Here is a 13,237-nt window from a genome sequence, read left to right as displayed (position 1 = left end):
CTTTAATACCTGTTATAGTTATTGTTTCTCCAGTTCTGATGAATGGTCATTTTCTTGAAGCATTAATTCTTGCTCCACAGAGATCGCCTAACTTAAACAGGAAAATGGCTTCAGAATAAGCGATAGCTGCACAAACCAGATCATAATGTTGAGATGCTTTGAGAAAGTATAACGAGTTTAAATTGCCTGGGGCTTGACTTCCCGAGTACAATCGATAATTTTCATGTGATGCAAAGCTAATTGAAGATGTTGAGCTGCAGAGCTGAGCAGGATATACTACAGGGTATTTTGAATATACTTCAGAATAAAGGTGACAGATGAAATCCAATACCATCTCGTGCAAATGGAACAAACCCAGAGGAAGGGACTATTACTGAGTTGTAAAGAAAATGTATAATGTGACCCAAGCTATCCTGTGTCACAAACCAAAGGTATCGCACACAACAATGTTCGATGAATTAAGCAAATCTGATGTTGGGAAACATGAATTAAAAGATAATTATTGGGCCAAAATTAGGATATAATCCTGCCATTGACACCTGGAATATTATGTAGCGTTCTCCAGTACAGGGAGAATATTCTGAAGAAGGCAGCTCAACCCAGAACATTACTGTAGGAATTCCTCAAGATAGATAGTTTCTAATCACCTGTTTGAGATATTATTGTATATATCTGGAGCCGTGGGACTTTAACACAGGCCTTCTAGCTCAGAGGGAGGGATGCTATCACCACCCGACAAGAACCCAACAAGCATCTTCAGTTATTTAAAGCCTTCTCTCCATCATAAGGTCAGAAGTGGGGATAATTGCGTAATGTTCAGTGTCATTCTTGACTCCAGATACTGAAGAAGTTCACAGCCAAGGCTTGGGCTGAAAAGTTGGCAAGTAGCATTCACGCCACACAGATGCCAGGCAATGAGCATGTCCATTCAGAAACAGTCTAGCCATCGCTCCTTGACCCTTAATAGAGTTACCATCACTGAATTCCCACTATCAACATCCTGGGGGCTACCATTGACCAGAAACTAAACTGACTTGCCATATAAATACAGTAGCTTACAAGAGCTGGTCAGAGGCAAGGAATCCTGCAGCAAGTAATTCAACTCCTTACTCTCTAGAGCCTATGCAACATCAACCAGGCACAAGTGAGGACTGTGATGAAATACAACAAGCACTTCAAACTTGACACATCCGGAGCAAAGCACTCTGTTTAATTGGTACCACAAACATTCAGCTCCTCCACCACCAACGCTTACTAGCAGCAGTGTGTGCAATCTACAAAGTGTGTTACAGAAATTTACCAAAGCTCCTTCCAAACTCATGACTACTTCCATCTAGAAGCTCAAGGGAAGCAGATACATTAGGATTCTATCACCTGTAATTTCCCCCCAAGCTACTCACTGTCCTGACTTGGAATTATATCATCATTTCTTATGTATCATTGGATCAAAATCCTGGAATTCCCTCCCTAACAGTATTGTGCATCTAACTATAGCACATGGACTGCAGCATTTAAGAAAGCAGCTCACTATTAAGGACAACTTGGGACAGGCAATAAATTTTGGCCCAATCATTGAGTATATCCAAGACTGAGATTGATCAGTTTCGAATTATTAAGGATAGTCAGGACTGTGATAGTACAAGAAAATGGCATTGAGGTGGAAGACCAACCATGATCTAGTTGAATGATGAAGGAGGTTTTATGGGCTGAATGGCCTCATTTCCTTTGTGTGTGATGGAGTTTTTCCTGCCACACAACACTCTGAAATTTGTGCTTCTCCGTTTCTGGCCTATTGAGTTTTCCTGATTTTTAATCACTTCACAATTGGCTTTCTTTGAACTTTCTCTGACCGAGCTTTTGATCATCGCTCTTGATATCTCCTTATGGATTCTGTTTCAAAACTTTTCTTTATTCCTCTGAGATGTGAGCATCACTGACCAAAGCCAGCATTTGTTGCTCACTCCTAACTGTCCTTGAAATGAGTGTCTTGCTGGGGGCCAGTTATGATGGAATATTTGGAGTCATATGTAGGCCAGAACAAGTATGGACAGCATGTTTTCTTCCTTAAAAATTCTTAACAAATTAAATGGGGATTTTGTTTTAGAATTTCTTATATGCCCCTTCAGATGCTTCATTATGCTAAAGATATTAAAGGTGCTATGTAAATGGAGGTTGCCAGTGAGACCTACAAAGGTTAAAGTAACCAATGCTCATGTTAATGGAAGGAAGAACCCGTATATCTTAGTCATTAAACATATTTGGATAGGCATGATAATTTGGCTATATCGTTGAGCATGGTCCTTCAAACATGGAGGAACAGTTTCACGTGAGGTGATGACCACATGCAAAAATCTGAGCTAAGTTTACACTGGAAGAGATTGGATAAGTGCCAGATCATCAGACAGGCAACTGTAGAGATTTGAAACTAGAAGCTGTAGAGATTTCGCAGAACATTGTTCGTTTGATTCATAACTGTGGATTATCTTTGGTCTTCCCAAGCAGCATTGTGCAGTAATCAGATCATCCATGATCTCATGGAATGGCGGAGCAAGCTTGAGAGGCAGAAGGGCCTACTGCTCCTCATTCTTGTCCATATATTAGTTATAGCTGTTTAATTATTTTGTCATGCATTAGAGCAGAGAAATGATGTGCAGTGCAAACTTCAGACTTTGTTCAAAGGTGACGCAAGATGAAGCTGTTTTAAATCACTGGTCACTGGCCTTATTTTATTCTGACAGATTGTGCAGTCATGATAGTATGTGATTACACTGGTTGGATCAATCTTTGGGTAAAATTCAGCACAAACCTAGTAATATTTAATTTGTATTTGAACATAACTAAAATATATTTTATTTCAGATCCTTATTAGTTTTCTTAATGGCATATGCTGGAATCCTGTGGGTTTGCACATGGAAACTCCTTGCTTGGCCATTGTGAAGTTCAGTCACACTAAGATATGTTTTCATCCCTGTTATCATAATGAACCTGTGGCTTAAACCCTTATTATTTGCAGAATGTTGTGCGTTTACAATAATTCATTGTATTACATTCAGAATGACTTCACAGCTGCCTCAAGTACATAAAATCCAGACAAGTGGTCTCATTTGCCACTAGTGAAATTGAATTAAGCAACATGAATAAAAAAGTAAAGTGGCAATTAGAGGCTGAAAAAAATGTAATCCAATCATATGAGTTGAATGAGCAATGCCATGGATAAAACCAAGTCAGTGTAGTTGCATGTAATTATTTTTAATTCTTGTGGTTGTGTGGTGACACCCCACGCCAGAACATGAGCATGTATTTGAGCTGACAATTCAGTAAGTAATTCTCGTCCTGACTCCCCAGAGCCTGTCTACTGTCTATGATGCAAAGTCAGGAGTGTGATGGAATGCTCTCCTCTTGCCCAGATTAGTTCAGTCCAACTTGAGAAGCTTGCCCCCATTCAGGATAAAGCAAGCTCTCTTGCTTTGTCATTGTAATGGCATTGCTGGTTCCATAATTATTTACAATTGGCACCGCATCTCCCTCCACCAGTAAGTGTATACTGGCTGCAGTATGTACAAGCTGCAAGGTGCACTGCCACAATACTCCAAGCTGCCTTCAAAAGCACATTCCAAACCTATGAACACTATCACTGAGAGCAGAGCAGGCTCCAGGGGTTAATTGGCTTATTCCTTTAAGAATAAGCACAGCAGGTACATGAGAATACCACAACCTGCAAGATCTTCCCCAAGTTGCACAACATCTGAAAAGTTCCAGAGGTTTTCCAGTTCCAAATGCCTTCTGAACTGTGTTCGGAACAGCACTGGAAAGGAAAGTTGGTAAATGAGAGGGGAGAAGGTGATCAGGGAGAGGGGTGAACTGATTCTAAAGGGCCAAATTTTAAATACATAAAGGATTGAGAAAAATATTAATGTAAGCACTGTGCTGCATCATTAACCTTCATTATCATTAACAATTAAGGAATTATTTTCTTGGGTTTTAAATGTATCACTATTTCAATGTTTTCTGAATTTATGAAAGGAGACTGACGAACAAGAAAAGGAATCCATCAGTGGAGATCAGGAGCAACTTATTGTACAAGACCAGCCTGAAAAGGAGATAGCTCCACCTGTTGAAACAATATGCACTAGTGAACCAGCAGAGGTAAGAGTGACAGTGACGCAGCGGAGTCAATCTTTAATAATATACTCAAAATTTGCATTGTCATTGGAACAGGAAGTGGCCATTTTGCATCCCTCCCCCCTCCCCTTACAAACAAACCAAGATGTGTTGATTCCATTCAAACAGTGTGATTGAAAGCCACTTTATAAAGCTAATGTTCTAAATGATATTGATAGAGGATTAACTGACTAGTAGAAGATAGCCAGTTGGGATAGAGGATGCATTTTCAGATTGGAAATCTGTAACTAGTGGAGTGCAGCATGACTGTACTGGGTCCATAATTATTTACAATATATATTAATGAGTTGGATGAGAAAGTAAGTGTACCATTACTGAGTTTGCAGATGACTTGAAATAGGTGGGAAGGCAAATAGTGAGGATGACACAGTCTGCAGAGAAATGTAGACCAAGTTAGCTGAGACCAAAGGGGTAGCTATGGGCCCCAGCTATGCCTGCCTCTTTGTCAGTTTGTGGAACTGACAAAGCTGCGCCAGCACTATCCCCCACCTGTTCCTCCACTATATTGATGACTATTGGTGCCACCTCGTGCTCCCACGAGGAGGTTGAACAGGTCATCAACTTCATTAACACCTTCCACCCCCAACTACAAGTTCACTTGGACCATCTCAGACACCTCCCTCCCCTCCCTAAACTTCATCATCTCCAATTCTGGCAACCGACTCAACACAGACATCTACTTCAAACCCACAGACTCCCACAGCTACCTGAACTACACCTCCCACCTGACCTCCTGTAAAAACGTGATGCTCTGCCTCGACTCCCAGGAGGACCAATTCCACCATAGAACATCCCAGATGGCCTTCTCCTTCAAAGATCGCAATTTCCCCTCCCATGTAATCAACAATGTCCTCCATTTCCCACACCACCTCCTTCAAGCCCCACCTCTCCAACCGCAACAAGGACAAAACTTCCTGGTCCTCACCTTTCACCCCACCAACCTCCGGATACAACACATCATCCTCCGTGATTTCCACCATTTACAAACAGACTCCACCACTAGGGATATATTTCTCTCCCCAACCCTGTCTGCGTTTTGCAGAGACCATTCCCTCTGCAACTCCCTTGTTAGGTTCACGCTTCCCCCATCAATCCTTTCTCCACTCCCGCCACCTTCCCCTGCCACCACAAGAAGTGCAAAACTTGCGCATACACCTCCCTCCTCACCTCTGTCCAAGGCCCCAAAGGATCCTTCCACATCCAACAGAGATTTACCTGTACTTCTACATATGTCATCTACTATGTCTGTTGCTCTCAATGTGGTCTCCCCTACACTGGGGAGACAGGAGGCCAACTTGCAGAACATTTCAGAGAACATCTCTGGGACACGAACTAAACAACCCCACTGCCCATAGGCCGAACACTTTAACTCCCCTTCCCACTCTTTCAAGGATGTGCAAGTCCTCAGTCTCCTCCACTGCCAAACTCTAAGCCATCCAATGCCCGGAGGAAGAATGCCTCATCTTCTGCCTTGGGACCCTCCAACCACAGGGGACCAATGTCGATTTCACCAGTTTCCTCATTTCCCCTCCTCCCAACTCATCCCAGATCCAACCTTCCAACTCAGCAATGCCCTCTTTAACTGTTCTACATGTCCATCTTCCTTCCCACCTATCTGCTCCATCCTCCACTCTGACCTATTGCCATCACCCCCCACCATTCCCAGCTACCTTCCCCATCCCCTCCCATTTATCTCTCAGTCCTTTAGGGCCACCCTCTCATTCTTGATGAAGAGCTTATGATTGAAACGTCACTCTCCTGCTCCTCGGATGCTGCCTGACCAACTGTGCTTTTCCAGCACCACACTTTTCGACAAGTTAACTGAGTGGACAAAACATGGTAAATGGAGTACATTATCGGAAAATGTGAGGTTATTAACTTTGGCAGGAAGAATAGAAAAACTGAATGTTGTTTAAACAGAGTAAGACTGAAAAAAGAATTGCAAATCATTCAGGTTGAGCAGGTAGTAGGGAAGGAAAATTGAATGGTGGCCTTTGTCACAGGGAATGGAGCATCCAGTTAGGGAAGTCTTGCTAAAACTATACAAGGTACTAGGCAGACCAAACCTAAAATATTTAATTATTTTGTTCCCCTCATCTAAGGAAATAAATACTGGTATTGGTGGCAGTACAGAGAAGATTCAGTAGGTTGATCCCAGAACAGCAAGACTATCTTGTAAGGAGCGGTTGAGTATGTTCTGTCTGTACTTATTGAAGTTTAGAAGAATAAACATATCCTATTGAAGCAAATAAGATCCGTTAAGTCTTGACAGGGCGAATGCGGAAAGGTTATTTCCCTTTGTGAGAAAATCTCGTACTAGAGGAGAGAATCTTAAAATGTGGCTCATTTAAGACTGATATTAGGTGAATTTCTTCGCTCAAACATTTCTGTACATTAATTTTGCTTTGTCAATAAAATTGTTGATAGAAATAGGTGGTTACGTATTTCAGGTGACATCCTTCACCTGTACAGTTGAGAATTTCCTGCTTTTGGCTCTAAAGCTGTTTTGGGCTGGCAGGGAAGATTTAAATCTAAAACTTTTTATTCTGGTTTTCGATTCTTCTCAGGTTGAAGAGGCACAGCTGGTAGAAATCACTGAAGAACCAGCTGTAATTATGGAAAGTTCTTCCCAAGATATTACTTCCCAAGTGCCAGACACACTTTCAGAGACAGAATTACCTGTCTCTGCCACTAAACAGAATAGCCTGCCTCCTTCACAAGGTCAGTATTTGAAATCACTCAATGTGGACAAAGTTGTGTGTGCCTATGATATTAAAATCAAACAAATTAAAAGGTACTGTAAGCTGCAATTTGTGATTCAAAGTAATTCTCAGTGGTGTATGATTAGTTTCAATTGTGAAACTTACACCATTCAATTATCTCTAAGATTGCCTTATTCCAAAAATTATAGACAATGCTTTAAATTCTGTCTGAGCATTATTTTACTCACTGACAGTGAGGGTGCAGAAGGTAATGGCAATTTGTCTCTCACCACAATTAGCCTAAACATGAGCGATCATAGCACTTATTCTGTATGGAGTGTTAGCTTAATCTTTGTGGACACATCATAATGTACAAGATTTCCTGCCCTAAGGGACAGTGCTGAACCAGCTAAGTTTTTACAACAATCGATAGTGAGTACATGGTTGACATTAGAAGAGCCTTCAATTCTAGAATTTATTGCCTTCGAGTTTCACTATCTACTGTGGTTGGTTTCTCAGCACCCCAGAGCATTAGCTTAGGCCTCCAACTATGCTGCCACTTACCTGAGAATAAGGCAAATTACTCTGTTCAACTTTTGTGATCGTATTCTCTACATCCATCTTCTCAACTCTATCACTATTTCCCTCAGTCACAGCAAAGGGCACTGGACGATGTTTCTCTCCTTCGTAACCTCTTAATTCAGTAATTGCAGCCATGACCCTATTCATTATGTGGGCGGTTTTCTCTCCTCGTAACCTCTTAATTCAATAACTTTGAGCCATGAGGCTACTGGGCACAACTGAAAGGAGACCTTACAACTTTAATCAGTGGCAAAGAGAGAGATTTTCATCCCCTTCACCTCAAATGAACATACAACACCAGGTTATAGTCCAACAGGTTTATTTGAAAGTACAAGCTTTCGGAGCACTGCTCCTTTGTCAGGTAGCTTGAGAGTCAGGATAATAGGACACAGAATTTATAGTAAAACATCAAAGTATCATACAACTAATGCGATGTATTGAACAAACCTAGATCGCTGTTAAGTCTGAATCATTTAGAATGGGGTTCCAGGTTTCAATTCATTCATATGTAAATTCAAGAACTACTTTCAAGTCGCATTCCTGACGCGAGGTTTTATTGTGAAAAAGGGGACATCTCAGCTCAGGCAATGCATTAAAGGTATGGTGTTAGAGTCTGTATGTATTCCAACCTTGAGTCAGGCCAGTTCTTTTTCCAAAGTAGGAATTTATAAAATGTCACATATCAAAAATTGGGTGCTTTTTGAACAAAATAGAATGCATCTGCAGATGCAAATTCACCCCAATACATCACATCAGTTGTATGACACTTTGATCCTTTACTATAAATTCTGTGTCCTATGATCCTGCCCCACTAGCAGCTACTTGACGAAGGTGCAGCTCTCTGAAAGCTAGTGCTTCCAAATAAACCTGTTGGACTATAACCTGGTATTATGTGATTTTTAAAATTTTGTCCATTCCCCAGTCCAACACCGGCACCTCCACATCAAATGAACATAAAAGTCCAGCATTTTCATTATTTATATACCAGTAATAACCTAGTAACATTTTTTTCATTCACACCATGCAGGTATTGCTGCTAACACATATTTATTGCTCATCTCTAATTGCCCGTTAGAAGTTGATGATAAACCATGTTGTTGAATCCAGTCATGAGGCAAAAACAGAAATTACTGGAGAAACTTAGCAAATCTGGCATCATCCGTGTAGAGAACATAGAATTAATGCTTTGAGTCTAGTGACCCTTCAGAGCAGCTAGGCAATTCCAGGGTCATTTACCAGTCAGCCAAAGTGAGGACCTGAAGTCCAGTTTAAGGCAGATTGAGCAAGGGCTGTGTTTTTCTCCTGAGTAACTTTTATTCAACATTGATTTGGTCATAGTTTCGAGATAAAAGGTTAGCCATTCAGGGCTGAGATGAAAAGAAATTTCTTCACTTGAGAGCTGTGCATTTGGAATTCTGTAGCCCAGAGAGCTGTGGATGCTCATTCGCAGACTGAACTCAATAGCCTTTTCCATACCAAGGTAATAGAGGCATGCAGAGATAAAGCATGAAGGTGAAGTTGATGAGTAATTCAGATTTATGGAGCAGTGAAGCAGGCTCAGGGAACTTTTTTATGCCGTTGTATGCATAAGTCGTGAGTCTATCTCATAACCATTTCTAGATAGAGAATGGTTCAAAGTGACCAGCACAGATACAGCCCATCCTTAAATATCCTTGAGAAAGTAACAGTCCCTGTTGTTTCTTGCAGAGATCATACAGTGTAAGAAATTTATTTTATTCATTCATGGGATGTGGACGTCACTGGTTGGGCCAGCATTTCTGTACCATTCCTAATTGCCCTGGAAAGGTCAGTGGTGAGGTCCCTTCTTGAGCTGCAGTTCTTTTAGGGTTTGGTTACATCAGTGTTGTTAGAAAGGGAGTTCCAGGAGTTGGACCCATGATGAATATATGATGACAAATGTCACTATATTAAAAAATATACAGTAACTTTAAGACAAGTCTTTAATGTTCAGATATGTTTTCAGATAATGTTAAAATTGCTTTCCAGAATTACGTCCTTCAGAGATGTTATTTTCATCAGTAAATGCAGATTAAGATAGTATTGCTCTATTAATGTTTTTAGGTTAAATATTGAGGTGGGAGACAGGTTAATGTATGAGTTGTTGTCTCTACAGTGCTTTCTATTAATGCAGAGATTGATTGGCACCACTTCACTCCACCATCTTAGACACTCAGTCACTCCACCACCAATGCGTAACACAGCACTGTGTACAGCTACAAGATGCAGTAACTAGCCAAGGCTCCTTCGACAGCATCTTCCAAGCCCATGGCCTCTACCACCTCGAAGGAAAAGGGCAGCAGATGTATATTCACCACCACTTGCAGGTTCACCTCCAAGTCACTCACCGTCTTGATAGGAACAATATTGCCTTTCCTTCAGTGTTACTGGGTCAGAATTCTAGGACTCCCTCCCGAACAAATTCCCAACGCAGCGGTTCAAGAGGCAGCTCAACCCACCATCTCCTGGGTAATTAGGAATGAGCAATAAATACCGGCCTGGCCAGCGATGCCCCCCTTTCCCCTGTTGATGAATGGATGAGAAACAAGCCATGTGTGTATTCTAAGATCAAAGTTATTAATAAATGTGGTTACTTATGTCTGTGTCTGAATCCTGTCGTTTTCTTCTTTCCAGCAAAATCGGATGAAAACTGGGAGTCCCCGAAGCAGATCAAGAAAAAGAAGAGAGCAAGAAGGGAAACATGAGCTTTTTTTTTGTATTCAGTGGTCAGTTGTTATGCAAAATGATCTTGAAGAAAAAAAAAATCTGTTTATGCAATAATTTGTGAAAATGTACAGAATTTTATAGAAGAAAATTTGAGTGTAATTTTTATTAAAACTTATTGCAATGCGCATGAGCAACTTGATTTGATACCATGTAACAAACTTCAAGTGAAACACACTGATGCTGTCTACAGCCACTTTCATGCTGGGTCTGAGTTTGTTGACACTAGAAAATGTGATTTTGTCTTTTCTTTCATTTTTTTTGTAAGAGTTTGGGCAAGTCTGTGCAGAACTGCATCATACATTATGACCTTTGGCTCCACAGTAGAAATTTGCAATGAAAGTTGCCTTCTTTAATGAAGAAACTGGGCCATGTGATGAGCAATTGCAAGGGAGGCTTTGAGTTTTCTGTTCCGCTTTACGCTCCCCGTCCCATCTAACGTCTCCCCCCCCCCCCCCCCCCCCACCCCTTTCCCCCAAAAAACTTTGGGGAAAGCAGTTAAAATTAGATCACACGATGTTCGTAGTGGTATCAGGTTGAGCCTAAAGCAGATAAAAAGGGAACGAAAACATTTAGATAGCTTTAATATTTGTGGACAGAATTACAATTTATATCAGGAATGACATTTTACTGCCTTAACCTGTAGTGTGTAGAGAGAAAGATGTTTAGATAACCTAAAGGGAAATTCCAGTTTTCAATGAATCCGTAAACGCTGGTTCATAACAGTGGGTGGATTTGGCGAAATTAGCAGTTGCATAAGCTGGGAAGATGTTTCGCACCAATTAACATTAGAAAGACACTGTAAAATATCCAACTGTTCAGGTGGATGCTTTTTTTAAAATAAAAATCAATGTCAATCTCAAGATGCCATTCCTCTGCTGATTAAAGTGGGCCTCGTCTAACCTGCAGTTTGGTTCTGCTGAAAACTTGCCCCTGCTCCTAAATCAGAATGGTGTGGGAGTTGACACCATTCAGTAGTCAAATCGCTAACTTGACCAGCGCTTCCTGAGCTTGTTCCCCACCCCGGGTAGCCTTGTATTGACCCTTGAAAATTGTCACAATCTCTCAGCGAGATTTGAGGGAACGGGTTTGGGGGAAGTAGGGTGATGTGAGAGAGTGCATGTAGTTGTTATAACTCCGTCTGAGCTCCATGAGAGCGACTACTGCTGCTTGGAGACCACCACCCCAGAATTTCAGCTTGTTGCCCCACTTGGGATTCAATGCCACCATTTTGGGAAGCCCTGCACTAGACTTTGCCAAGCAGCATAAATCTGACAGACTCCCATCAGTCAGTGGCAGCAGAGGGAATTGCTACTGGTCCCAGCATCTCATTATTAGTGCTGTCGCACAGCTTATCACAGTTAAGAAAACTAATGACAGAGAAGGAAGAAAACTAAATTGGATAAGAACAAATGGGAATGCTTGAAATATAAGGTTTATACATAGACAAAGTTAACAAATCATTAAACTGAAATAGTCTGGATAGAACCTCAAACAAAAGCCTGCAGGTAAAGATTCCAGTTTCTACTTTACAGTGTTGGCATCTGAGTATTGTTTGGAGTGTCTGGTGCATGTTATGCCATGTGCATTGTTTAATAACTTTACCAAATGTACATTCACTTGATGAGGACCATGGTATTTTACACCACCTACTTGAGTTAACCTGATCATCGTAAGCCATGATTATTGTTTTTGAATGGGTGTAAAATGTTCATGCTGCACAGTGAGAACAATGGAGCATAACGTTTAAGCGAGCTGATACTAATGGTACTTAGTCCACTAATCTACTGTCATGACTGTTACTTAGTTTGGTGACACCAGATTGCTAAGATTTTGCAAAGTTTAAATAATGAGTGTCATTATGCTCCCAGTAACCTGCCTTAATTGGTTATGACGTGGTATTTGTTGTGCTTTCGTAATTACCTTGATTACTAAAGTTAAACAAATGTATTTATACCTGTTTCAGAAACATAGCGAGTATGTTTACATGTTCTAAAGTTTGTTAAAATGCAATGAATTTCTAAGTTGATTTGTTCAAATAAATTTAGCAAATTAATACTCATGCATTGTTTGTTTCTTCAAGGGGTCTTTGCAGCAGTTTATTGAAGTAGTCACGGTCAGTTTATTTTTAATCGTTCGTAGGATGTACGAAGGTAAGCACTTGTTGACCATCCTTAATTGTCCCTGAGAGCAGTGAAGAGTCAACCACATTGCTGTAGGGAAGCTGGAGAGAAATAGAAATGGGAGGAGGTCCTTCAGCCTGCACCACAAGTCTAATTGTGTCCAAATCTGATGGTGGCCTTAACTCCATTTTCCTGCTGACCCCTATTATATTTGATGGTGAAGAGACATCTGTTGACAGACCAGACAGTGAGAACTGAGCCACCTTCAGGTCCAGAAGCAGAAATTGCTGGAAATGCACAGCAGGTCACAACATCTGAGAGAGAAGAAACTACTGCTATTTGAACCTTCTGAACTGAAGAGCAGAAAATTAAAAAAGCAATTCAATGTAATCCAGAAGGGAAAAGAGAGTGGTTTGAAATAAACTACAGTAAGGAAACTATATGCTGAAATCATAAAGTTAACTATTAACTCGAATAGCCTTCAAATAAAAGCAAATGATTGCTGGATGATATGAATCCACTTAAACATTGAAATTAAAGGCTAGGTGGATGAATTGTTGGAGCATTTATAAAAATAGACAGAACCTAATTTCTCATTCATAGGATGTGGTATCTCCAGCATTTGTTGCCCGTTCTTAAGTTTCTTGAACTGAGTGTCTCTCAAGGCCATTTCAGAAGGCACTTAAGAGTCAGCTGTGTTGCTCTAGGTCTGGGGTCGCATATAGGCCAGACTGGATAAACAGATTACTTAAAGAATATTGGTGAATCAGATGGAGCTTTAGAATAATTTATAGTTTGATGGTTACTATTGTTTTGTATTCCAAGTTAATTCATTGAATGTAACAAATCTAGCTTCCTGGTGCCTGTGTTCTCAGAGAATTATCCTGGAACTTTGGATTACTAATC

General features: G+C 40.7%; 1 protein-coding gene across 2 annotated transcripts in view; it reads left to right on the top strand.

Annotated features, from left to right (window-relative positions):
• mtdha (metadherin a) overlaps positions 1–12,270 on the top strand; it is an 83,768-nt gene extending 71,498 nt beyond the window's left edge. For both annotated transcript variants that reach the window (XM_043687645.2, XM_043687643.2), the window contains 3 exons: positions 4,024–4,146; positions 6,750–6,903; positions 10,119–12,270. In XM_043687645.2, the coding sequence (XP_043543580.2) occupies positions 4,024–4,146; positions 6,750–6,903; positions 10,119–10,189 (348 nt within the window). In that variant the 3' untranslated portion in view covers positions 10,190–12,270. The remainder of the gene's footprint in view (positions 1–4,023; positions 4,147–6,749; positions 6,904–10,118) is intronic.
• Positions 12,271–13,237: the final 967 nt, after the last annotated feature.

Source organism: Chiloscyllium plagiosum, unplaced genomic scaffold (genome assembly GCF_037043375.1).
Source record: "Chiloscyllium plagiosum isolate Xiang-an unplaced genomic scaffold, Cpla_swu_hap1 HiC_scaffold_4, whole genome shotgun sequence".
Lineage (NCBI taxonomy): Eukaryota > Metazoa > Chordata > Chondrichthyes > Orectolobiformes > Hemiscylliidae > Chiloscyllium > Chiloscyllium plagiosum.
This window is presented reverse-complemented; position numbering and strand designations above follow the sequence as displayed.